This window comes from Staurois parvus, unplaced genomic scaffold (genome assembly GCF_062004578.1).
Source record: "Staurois parvus isolate SC_StPar_1 unplaced genomic scaffold, SC_StPar_1.0 ptg000886l, whole genome shotgun sequence".
NCBI classification, from domain to species: domain Eukaryota; kingdom Metazoa; phylum Chordata; class Amphibia; order Anura; family Ranidae; genus Staurois; species Staurois parvus.
The window spans coordinates 5,579,240-5,591,334 of NW_028318682.1; the positions used below are offsets into that span (position 1 = coordinate 5,579,240).

General features: G+C 42.9%; 1 protein-coding gene across 1 annotated transcript in view; it reads right to left on the minus strand.

Annotated features, from left to right (window-relative positions):
* OPN5 (opsin 5) overlaps nt 1-12,095 on the minus strand; it is a 58,164-nt gene that overhangs the window by 7,685 nt on the left and 38,384 nt on the right. The window contains exons 3-4 of the mRNA XM_089656123.1: nt 5,639-5,809; nt 1,140-1,474 (exon numbers count right to left, since the gene is read on the minus strand). Coding sequence (XP_089512249.1) covers nt 1,140-1,474; nt 5,639-5,809 — 506 coding nt within the window. The remainder of the gene's footprint in view (nt 1-1,139; nt 1,475-5,638; nt 5,810-12,095) is intronic.

The window sequence follows — 12,095 nt, forward strand, 5'->3', positions numbered from 1 at the left end:
CCAACATGCACACTCCGCTCCTCACAAGACCTCCTTCTCTCTAGTTCCCTGGTCTCCTCCTCCCATGCCCGCCTCCAGGATTTCTCCAGGGTGTCACTCTGGAACTCCCTACCCCTGGTATCCTCTGGAACTCCCTACCCCAACCCATCAGACTATCACCTACTCTCCTCTCCTTTAGGCGCACCCTGAAAACCCACCTCTTCAGGGAAGCCTACCCCACCCCCTGCTAATTGCCGACCTCCTCCACTCTTCCTACCACTCCATCCCCCACAGCTATCTCCTCCTGTACCACTATCCCCTCCCTCCTAGATTGTAAGCTCGAAGGAGCAGGGCCCTCGAACCCCTCATGTATCATATTGTATTGTTATTGTATTGTCGCATGTTCTATCTCCCTTTGTAATGTACAGCACTGAGCGAACTGTTGGTGCTTTATAAATACTGTATAATAATAATGTTTTGCTTTTCAACACTGCGCTACTTTAACTGACAACTGTGCGGTCATGCAACACAGTGCACAAATAAAATTTTTTATAATCTTTTCACACACAAAAAAAAGCTTTCTTTTGGTGACATTTTATCACCACTGGGTTTTTTTTTGCTATATAAATGAATAAAAAACAAAAATGTTGAAAAAAAAAATAAAATGGATAATTTCTGATGACAGCCTTTCTTGAGGTCCTAAAATGTCAGGACAGTACAAATGACCCCTTTTTGGAAACTAGACAGTTACAGTAGAGATGTTTAGTAAGCGGCATGGAAAGTTTTCTGAAGTAGTAATTTTTTGTCGCAATGTTTTGGAAAATGAATACATTTAAGAAATTTGCATGATTTTTGCGCATTCCTGCAACACACTTATGTAAACCTAGACTTACAGATCACTTGAGACAAACAATGGAGTTCTGTTTCTGCCAAATGATACCAAATCTGTATAGCAGTTCACTGTTGAGCAAAGGAATCTCCATACACATAACAGAGGTCTCCCTCATATTATTTCCTCTTCTGGTTGAATGTTCTTGGCCTATGGTGTTAGGCCATTTACTCTACTGATTGAATTTTCTCATGGCTTTCTTCTATAGGAATCAATGTTAGGGAAAATGATATTCGCCTTTTTAATGAGATGGCACAGGCCAGTAGGTCACCTTGGTCAGCTTGATCTCCAACGTGTGACTCTTCTGATTTCTGGTATCAAAGACTGCCACTTCCTGAGCAGAAGACTTGACTTTGACGATAATCTTTGCATAGGAGAACACAATGACAATGGTGGGCAGAATAAGGCAAAAGAACATGATGCTGATTACAAAGACCTTCCCTCTCAGAGAAGCCTGTGCCAGCCACCAGTCTAATGTACAGGAGGTTCCAAATGGTTCCGGAGCATAGTTCCCCACTCCCACCACTGGCAGAGTGGCCCAAAAGGATGCATAGAACCAGATAAGGATCAGGCTAATGAAGGCATGTCGTCTTTTCACCCAAGTACCTAAAAAAAAAATTAAGGTGCATATTTAGAGGAAACAAAAGAGAAACACAAACATTTTAATTTAACCATTTCAGTAACAGCTTGTAATACCCCATCATTACTAGGCCATTTTCCAGTTTTCACTACTGGAATAGTTTGACTGACAATTACACCATCAGGCAACATTACACCTAAATTAGTTAATATAACTTTTTGGAGACAGAGCTTTCTTTTGGTGGCATTTAAACACCGCTGTTTTTTGGGGGGTTTTTTTTAATATACAAAAAAGGGAAAAAAGATAGAAAAAAAATGTTCCCTTTCTTTCTGTTAAACTAAATATGCCAGGACAGTACAAAAAAAATCCAAAAGACCCTTTTTGGAAAGCAAACACCTCAAGGTGTTTTAATTGTTTGCTACAATTTTTTTTTAAATGAGAAAACATTCTGATATTGAGGAGGGGGTAAAAACAGAGCTTGGGAATGGTGTACTAGATACATTAAGGTTACATGCACACTGGGATTAAAAACACTCAGCACTTACAAGCGTTTGGCGTCTCTTTTTTCATCCTGTAAACACACCTCTAGGTTAGCCTGGATGCCCATGCACACATAGGTGTTTACAGATGGATTAGAACATTGCCAGTGTAGCACCCTCCTAGATAGCTAGGTGGAACTAGATCACAAATAGTGAGGAGGGCTCAGTAGCAGCCTGGGTGTGATAGCTAGCAGGGTCAAATTTGGGTCAGAGCTGAAAGGCTCTGCAGACTGGCTTTCTGAGACTTCTCCCTGCACTAGAACTTTGGAGAAAGTTCTAGAAACAGTGAAAAGAAGTAAGAAGTGGCTAGTCTGCACTCTAAAGGTATCCTGGCAAATTCCAAACAGGAGGCTTGGCAAGGGGCTGTCAGGGCAGGAGCAGGAAAATGGACAGGCAGGCCTTATGGTAAGGTTACGCACCGACTGGCGACAGCCACCACCCACAAACCGGAATCCCTCAGGGCGTGGAGTTTAAGCCCCAGGCTGCCTTTCACCAGGGCCCCTGATGGTGGGGATGGACTTGACGTAGCCTGAGACCAGGTCACGACCCCCGAGAAACCCCAGCTGTGGTAACGGCTACCGCAAATGGCATATAGCTGGTGGGAGCCAGATGGGAAGACGTATAGCGTGGTCAGACAGTCCGGGTCGATAACAGCGGAGCAGACAGTACAAGACGGTAGGCAAGAATACTCAGGTCACGGGCCGGGTTCAGCAACGGGAGGTCAGGTAACGGGATAAGGCAGAGAAATGTCTTGACAAAGCCAGGTCGGTTTCCAGTAGAGCAACGAGAGCTGAACAAGAGCTTGCGGCAATGAAACATACAGGACACGAATGCAAAGAGCAGCTGCAGACAGCAGGCTTAAATGTGATCAGCCACACCCTCCTGGAGGAGGAGCCGCAGAGGCCTGAAAGCATAAAGGCTCCCACCTTGCTTTGCAGAAACCTAAGATGGATGCCAGCACATGGAGCAGCACAGCTCTGAGGAAAGGTAGGACCTTGACAGGGGCCAGGACAGCCCTTAAGAGTGACTGAGCCTGCAGGAGTCAGGGAGGGGGACCAGATGGAGATAGGCTCACCTACAGGCAGAGGACCTTGGAGGGAGGAAAGCTCAAGACTTCCCCGGTTCTAAGAGTGAGGACCACCTATGTAGCTTGGAAGGAGCGGCCCAGCTAGAAGGCCTGGTAGTTTCTACCGACCCATCAGCAGGATAGGAGTAGACCTACACCCCCTGGGGAAGGAGCACTCTGGTGGGAAACTGGATTATCTTACTACCCAGGACTGTCTTCTTTTACAGTGGTAGCAGGGGCGGACTGACAACTCATGGGGCCCCCGGGCAATAGGGGATCATGGGGCCCCTGTGTCTTTGCCCAATCTCATGCTCAATCATGCTCCTTCTTCAGACCTGAGCCCCAGTAGAACCCTGACATTTTTATAATGTGAAGGGAATGGGAGGGAGGCACGTAGTTCCTGGGTCCGAAGGACCTACATATTTTCCTGCATTGTACAGGAATTATATTTCTCCGAAATGCATTACCACCCCCTTCACCTCCTACATCCGACTCTGCTCTCCTAGCTTCATTTTTATGCACAGACACATCCTGGACTCTACTTCCTGATCCTATAGACAGATTTTGCTGCTGGACGGCTGGATGTCCCACCTGGATCTAATTACCACACGATGAGTCTCTTATAACTATTTATCTTGTACGTGCAATTTATCCATTGTTTACTAAATAAATTGGCTATACTGCACTTAGAGGCGCCTTCCTCTCTTTTTCCTTTATCAAATGCCACTAACCTGCCCAGCTCTGCAGATGCCATAGGAAGATATTACATGGCTGTTTCTGCCTGTCCATGTAAGTGCAATTTTATATTTCTTATGGTCTTTTATCTCTTTATGTTTGATCATTAAATTGACCTCTGTTTTCCATTTAAGCATTCTTTGCCCAATAGCTATTTATATACCTATTTTGAGTCCCTATTTGTCACTCTTGCTTTTCTGCGTGTCTATCACTCTCAGCAAGGGCCAACACAACTATGACTCCACCACAAGAGACTCAGGGGTAGACAAGATACTCTTGGATCCTGCCTCTTGCAGAATGTATTTATCTACCTGTGGGTGACACAACTCCCACCTAATTGTCTGTTGTACCCAGACGGTTCTGACTTCTGAGATACTTTCCTGACATTCCCCATTACTTTTGGTCATGACCATCTTTGTGCTTCCTCTAGCACCTACATTGAAAGTATCTAACCTCAGCCAGATATCCCCATTACAAAGGGACTTGTCTGACTATGGGGTTTATTTATGAAAGCTAGAGAGTGCAAAATCAGGTGCACTTCTGCATAGAAAACAATCAGCTTCTAGGCTTTATTGTCAAAATTTAATTGAACAAACTGAGGCTAGAAGCTGATTGGCTACCATGCACAGGTGCATCAGTTTCTGTGTGAACCAGCTTTAGTAAATCTCCCCTAGTGTGTCATATTAATACAGTGTAAGAAGCTTGTGGCGGACTGCCAGGCACCCCTCCTGGGTGCTTCCATCAGAGAACTGCTTCCTCATTTCTGGGACACAGGACCAAGAAATTATAATTGGACATTGCACCCTCTTTACTGTTAACTCATAGAATTGATACTACACAGGATTTATACCACACAGAATCAGGTAAGAGCTTGATCACATTATCCTAAACAATCAAAACTGTAAACAGTAATATCATCAGTACATCTAATGAACAGCTAACATCTAACAGTGATATAATCAAACAGTAATCTGCTTAACAGCTAGCCAATCAACAGCCAGGCACCCAGGCCAGCCAGGAGCCTACCCCAGACAGCCCAGCAACAAGCCCACATCCCTGGATATACAAAGTACATTACACATGCTGTCTTTCAGGTGTTTGCCTTTCATTTGTTCCAGCAGTCTGAAAAAGTAGAATTAATTAATCTTAATAGATTTCTTAAGGGAGATTGTTGATAAATATTTGTGTCCCAAGTGGAGGAGCTTTGCCAACCCTGTCTACAAGAGGGACACCATATTTCCTCTGACCTTTAACCTGTACAAGATTATTATATCACCGGGCTGTTAACCTAAACACACAGGCAATGTTGGGCTTTCTTAGTGGAAAACAGAGCAAGCTTTGCAAATTGAGTGATGGGGGTGCATCCTTTATTTGAAAAATGAAAATGGATGCAAATAATTGAAAGGGAATACCAGGGCTGTTTCTGGAGTCCTAATAGACCAGGGGCACCTCTGGGCACACAAATTAAAATGTTGAGGGTCTGGTAGGACACCATGATGACCACTCTCACTCAAATCTAAGACCAATATAATCTTTTTTTAACTGAACAAAAATGAATGGGTCTATTGAAATAAATAATAGAAGAATTAAAAAGAAGATACAATGTTCCAGAACTGTATAACACATAGAAGTTTCCATATCTCAAAGAAGACCTAGAGCACTCAGTAGAGGACCCAGGGCACATTCCCTGGGGGCCAGGGTCTAGGAACACCTTGGGGAAATTTATTATCAGTTTATAAACTTTAAAATTGCTGAAAATAATAATAGCTGGTAAAAAAAATGTACTTTTCTATTAAAGAGATGGGCTCTAATATATTGCATTTCCAGTCTTCTCCCAATCTTGAACTTACCATATCTCAGATGGCAGATTTTCATGTATCTGTCAAAGCTGACCACGGTCATAGTGATGAGACTACCACAGCCAAAGAAGAAGCCAATCCATCCGTACCACTGACAGATGCTCCAGCCAAACACCCAGCGATGGCTGAAACTGGATATGATGCTGAATGGTTTTCCCGTCACTGAAACAATATGGCAAGTAATCAGTGATCACATAGCATGACATACAGCTGTATATTGTTATGACAAAATCTTTTCATGTGCTGTAATACATTCATCATCTCTAGTTTATGTTCTTCCACTATAATTACCACCTCCCTAAACATATGCAAAGCAATTCTCTTAAAAGTCTTTTTTTCTGAGACTGTCATTCTGATCCTAAAATTACTGCCTGGTCTTTGATTGACAGGAAACAAGCACCCAGAGAGGGCTGAAAAATCTCAACTCATCTACTACGTGCATGGCTGCTGTTAGAAACCACAGGGCCACATACAGCCAACATGACAGGGCCCCCCTCCCCAAACAAAAGTACAGTTTACTATGCTTCAGTTATGAATGAACACAGTGAGTGATTGGTACCGATCGCTCATTGTTTTTATTCAGGAAAGTAAGGGGCTGGGAAATGTGACATAATTACCAGAACCTTCCCCCACTTTCCATTCTGAAGGATCCTATTGTGTGCTTGCAGCTGCCAATGGAAAGGAGAGGAGGGAAACGAACAGCACTGGAGTGGTGGGGGCACATGGGGGGCCAGGGCAGTAGAGGGAAAACGTATTGTACACAGGAAGGGTGCAGTGGGGGGGGTCAACTACTAGAACCGATCCCCTGTATGGCTCTCTGCAGCAGCTGAATACCAGCGGGAGGGAGAGGAGAAGAAGCCAGCTTTCAGCTGCTGCAGAGAGAGCCATACAGGGGATCAGTTCCAGTAATTGACCCCCCACCACCACCATACTGATCACCCTCCCTGCCCACATCCGATTAACTCAGCTGCCTGGGCCCCTCTTGCTAGCCTGGTCCCTGTACAGGAGGACTGGTGGTACGTCCTTATCCACAGCCCTGACTACGTGTCTTTTCAAGGGCAGTGCTTTTGCTAGTTAGTCAAGGAAAATAAGGATGACAGTCCTAGATCATTCACCCACAAAAAAAATTTTAAGTCATAAGCTACAAATACAGTAGCTGTTGACCTTTACAAACAGGCACTCACCTATCCAATGATCCATCCTCACCCAGGCTGGTTTCTTCACCAGTATTCAGCCCCTGATACTGGCATGTTAACTGTGGGCAGCCGGCTGTGACTCTTTGGAGCTTCACAGCTGGCTGCCCAATGCGCATGCACAAGCCCTTAGCGAATGGCCTTGCAGCCTTCTGAGACCTGTGACATGTCCCAGAAGGATGTAGGCAGGGAGGGAGGGAGGAAAACTTCCACTTGAATTGCCTAGTTGACCCAAGCAGAAGCGGGGAGTGGAAGGAAGTACCTGTCAAAAACCCACTCCCCCCCCCCCCAAAATAAAAAAATAAAATAAAAAATTAATTAGTGCCAAAAGTTAAAGAGGAGGAAGAGCAGAACATCTCTTTTTTGGGTGAAGTTCTGCTTTAATAAAGAAAATAACTTCATGCACTTGGCATCCCCAGTGGCAAATGATACATCTGCCATGGCAAGGCAGTACTAACCGCATATCCCAAAGGCATGCAACAGCTATCTGTATAATTTTATTTAGGCACCAGAAAGGAGTACCAAAGGGTAGAACTCAGCAAGTATAACTGTGAAGGTCATCTTAAAAAATTACTTTATAGCAATGGGGGGGGATTTACTAAAACTGAGGCGTGCACAATCTGCTGCAGCTTTGCATAGAAACCAATCATCTGCCAAGTTTTATTATCAAAACTTAATTGAACAAGCTGAAGTTAGAAGCTGATTGCCTACTATACACAGATTCTGTGTACTCCAGCTTTAGTAAATCCCTCTACCCTCACAGATTCACTTTAAACTCCCCTATTAATTACAGCTCTGTTTTTGCAAATATTGGTTTCAGAACAATATTTTATCAGTATAATTCTTCAATCCATTCCAACTCTGATGTGACTTTTCTAGGCATTACATGCACGCAATTTATTGTCTGGATTTACACACTGAGAATGCTGCTGGTAAACCAGCATTGCAGTTTATATAATGCTCATTAGATGGCAGTGTTGTGGTTTAATGGATGGTCTTTACATTTGCTGCAGATAAATAATTGATTCATATGTGGTGGCGCTCCAACATCAAATTGCCCATTGGCATCAAACGGAATTCTATGTAATTTAAATGATCGCAGATGGGAATTTGTCATTTTTAAGTAGGGATCTGCCGTGCGTGAAGCTCAGCGAACCAGTTTATTGACGTAGATTACCTTGCTGAATCATGCGACGATGGATGGATATACTTCTAGAGGCATTAATACATTTAAAAGACGATATGTATAAATATAAATGATTTAATCCAGTGTGCATTTTTTTTTCTTTAAACCCTATATGGGCAACAGGTATCAATGTACATCCATCTTTTTTCTTCAGGGGGGTGTATATATCTGGTGAATAAAAATAAATGCACATACAGTATATTGGCAGAAAAAAATAGCATTTGTTATTTTTGGAAAATGAGCCTGCAAAGCAATGCAAGTGAGATCAGATCAGTACATGGCGGGTACAATTCCAGGCCCCTGCACACTCTTCCTCCAGTTCTACATCTATATCACAGTACAGCCTTTCAGTCGGAGATCTGGAGGAAGTGTCAATGATTAGTCACAGCAGAAGCCGATCAATGGGTGCCAGCCAATCAATGAACGCCAGCACCCTTTTATCAGTGAGGAGAGTGACAGGACACAGCTCTGCCTATTTTCTGCTAAATTTTCTTTCCCTGCAAAGCAGGGAATAAAATCCAACACATTGTAAAATCACCACACTGTGTACACAAAACACTGGTTAGGCACACAGTTAACCCTTTGTTCATCCTAAATGTTTATGATGTTAAGTTTATCCAGTCAATATAAACTTATTGGGATTATTTTACCAAAAATATGTAGCAGAATACATGGGGCTAGCATTTAAAATATGTCTTAAACCCTTTCTCTATTACTGACTGCATGTATATCACTCTATGATGGAAGGTTTTACCACACCAAAGTCACTTGAGACAATTCAATATTTCTTTTGCTGCTCTACAAATCATTGTAATTGTTTTTGGATAATTCTGAAAACAATACTAAGCTTGGTCTGAAGGTAAGCACTAGGGAACACACTCATGGGAACACTGCAGGAATATTCTGCTGTGATATATCTATAAGCTGTGAAAATAAAGAAATATTGATGGGAGTCCTCTCAATTTCCTGGCTCCTGGGTAAAAGAATTTTAGGTCAACAAAACGTAAACATGAGGTTATGGATGTGTGCAGTATGCATACCAATGACTTTATCAGATCTCTCTGCCCAGTCCTTAAAGAGATACTAAAGCTAAAAATGTTTTACCTTAGTGCATTCCTTGCATTAAGGTAAAAAACTTTTTTTTTTATTTCTGTTTCCTTCCCCTTCCCTATGTATTAGGTATAGACTCCAGAGAGAGAAAGATATATTACCCGGTACAAATCATTAGTAAGATCTCATCTGGAATATGCAGTTCAGTTTTGGACACCAATTCACAAAAAGAACATTGGGGAACTGGAGAAAGTACAGAGAAGGGCAACCAAACAGATAAGAGACATGGAGGAGATCAGCTATGGGGAAAGATTAGAGGAACTGAATGTATTCTCTCTTGAGAAGAGGAGATTAAGGGGGGATATGATCAACATGTATAAATACATCAGTGGTTCATATAGTGAACTTAATTTCCAAACACAGAAAAGTTTCTTCACAGTAAGAGCTGTGAAAATGTGGAATAGACTCCCTCAAGAGTTGGTTCTGGCCAGCTCAGTGGATTGCTTTAAAAAAGGCCTGGATTAATTCCTAGATACACAGAATATAACTGGATACTAACAATTATAGGTAAAGTTGATCCAGGGAATATCCGATTGCCTCTCTGGGGATCAGGTAGGAATTTTTTCCCAGCAGGTACAAATTGGTTCATGCTTTGCTGGGTTTTTTTGCCTTCCTCTGGATCAACTCTGAGTATAGGATTATAACTTTTTTGGTTGAACTGGCAGGACGTTTGTCTTTTTTCAGCCAGACTAACTCTGTAACTATGTAACTATGTGAAGGGGAAGAGAGGGGAGAATAGGGATCCAGCGCTGTGCACGGCTGCATCTCTTATCCCCTCTCTTCCTCTTCACACAGCACTTGAGCAGCAGCTGGAGTCATTGGCTCCTGCTGCTGTCAATCAAATTCAGTGAGGAGGAAGTGGGTGGTGGGGATAAGTCCCAATGTGTGTGTCTATGGGGAGCGGCTCCATAGGCCTATCTCTGCAATACATGCACATTTCTCCATCTTTCCCTTTAAAACCACTGCGAGTATATAAAAATACCCGTTGATCTGCCAGAAATCTAGTAACCTTCTTACTTCCCATTTGGACTGACAACACAGTGCCTTCACAGCACTGACATTTCAAACAGTGTTTTCACCCCTGCCTGCTGGACTAATGAACTCTGCCTACCCCCACTCTTCTATAAATGCTCAAACTGATTTCTTTCCCAGTGAAACAATGCTTCAAGAGTCTGCCCACACATTGGGAAGAGGCACATGGGAGATGTAGTTCTGGGGACTTGAATGCATCAATAGGAACTGACCTCCCAGCAGCTGTCCCTGCAGGAATTTTACAAACCCAGTGATGAAATCACAGGAAAGTATAAAAACAGTTTCTCACTACATGAACGAGATCAATAAGAAAAAATTGTGCTGGGACATAAATCAGTGAGAGAGGGGGAGGTTTGGACGCAGCATCCTACAAAACCAGGCCTCTACCGCCAAATTCCCAGCCATTCCAGCAAAGCTATGGTGCTTCTTCATAGTAAAAAAAATATGCCTGCCCCTTCCTATCTCTTTCAAATTTATATTGACCAACAAGGCAGGCCATCCTAGTGATATGCTAATAGTAATATATGTGGCAGGGCTGGTGGGAATGGCAGGCTCTGACGCCATACACAAGTCTTGGAGCTTTGGCTGTCAGAATGTCCTTGGATTTATGTAAAAGAGCACACAGGAGGGCTCATATGCCTAGTGCACTACCGAAGGTTTATTGTATAAAACAAAACATGCAGGCAAATGGATACTCACAAAAATGAATATATACAGGTGTTGTATGACACTAAATCTCAATCCAGTGCAGGAATAGCATGGCCAAACACATCGTAATGCTGCACTGGCAGATGATGCGTTTCGGACAACGCACCTCCTCTTCAAAACTCTGGAGAAGGGCATATGTCTCCTTAAATGCATCAGTGGCCAGCACAGGATTATGATGTGTTTGGCCTCCGCTAATCATGCTCTGGATTGAGATTTAGTGTCATTCAATGTCTGTATACATTTATTTTAGTTAGTATCCATTTGGCTGTATGTTTTATTTTATACAATAAACCTTTGGTAATGCACTAGGTGTGTACACCTTGTTTGCTCTGTTACAGTTGTCTGCTAAATTCCCCAATCTGAAGAGGGCTGTATCAAAAATGCATACCAGAAGGATGCTATATAATTGCTTTTGATGATCCACTACACAAGCAGACTTTAAGGTAGACCTCTATGCACTGGAAGTGTTTATGCATTTTTTGCAATATTCTTGGATTTAGTTTTAACCTTGGGGTCTTAGAGATTGCCAAGGTCTCAATAAAGGTTTCAGTGAAATGCTACTAGCAGGCAGATAATTGACAGAGACTAGTGACTACTGGGACGTTGGTAAAGTTCCCCTTTTCCACACACCCTATTGCAGATATACTGCCACAGGGCAGCATATATGTGTGATATTGCACTTTCTGGTGTAGGAGGCGAGCGCGTGCCCCCAGCGTGCCGCTTCTGTTGTGATTAGTCACAGCAGAAGCCTATCAATGGGTGCCAGCCAGTTAATGAACGCCAGCACCCGTTCATCAGTGAGGAGAGTGACAAGTCACAGCTCTGCCTATGTAGACAAGGCAGAGCTGTGCCCTGTCAGTGTTGATCTGCTGAATTTTCTTTCCCTGCAAAGCAGGGAATAAAATCCAACACACTGCAAAATCACCACACTGTAAAATCACCACACTGTATACACAAAAACACTGGTTATGCACACAGTTAACCCTTTGATTGCTCTAGATGTTTAACCCCTTCCCAAACAGTGTCATTAATACAGTGACAGTGTGTATGTTTAGCACTGATCACTGTATTAGTGTCACTGGTTCCCACAGAGTGTCAGTTAGTGTCAGCTAGTGTCAGACTATCTGCCGCAATATCGCAGTGACACTATAAGTCGCGGATCGCTTCCATTACCAGTATATAGAAAAAATTCCAGTATACAGTATATACCACACTTGAT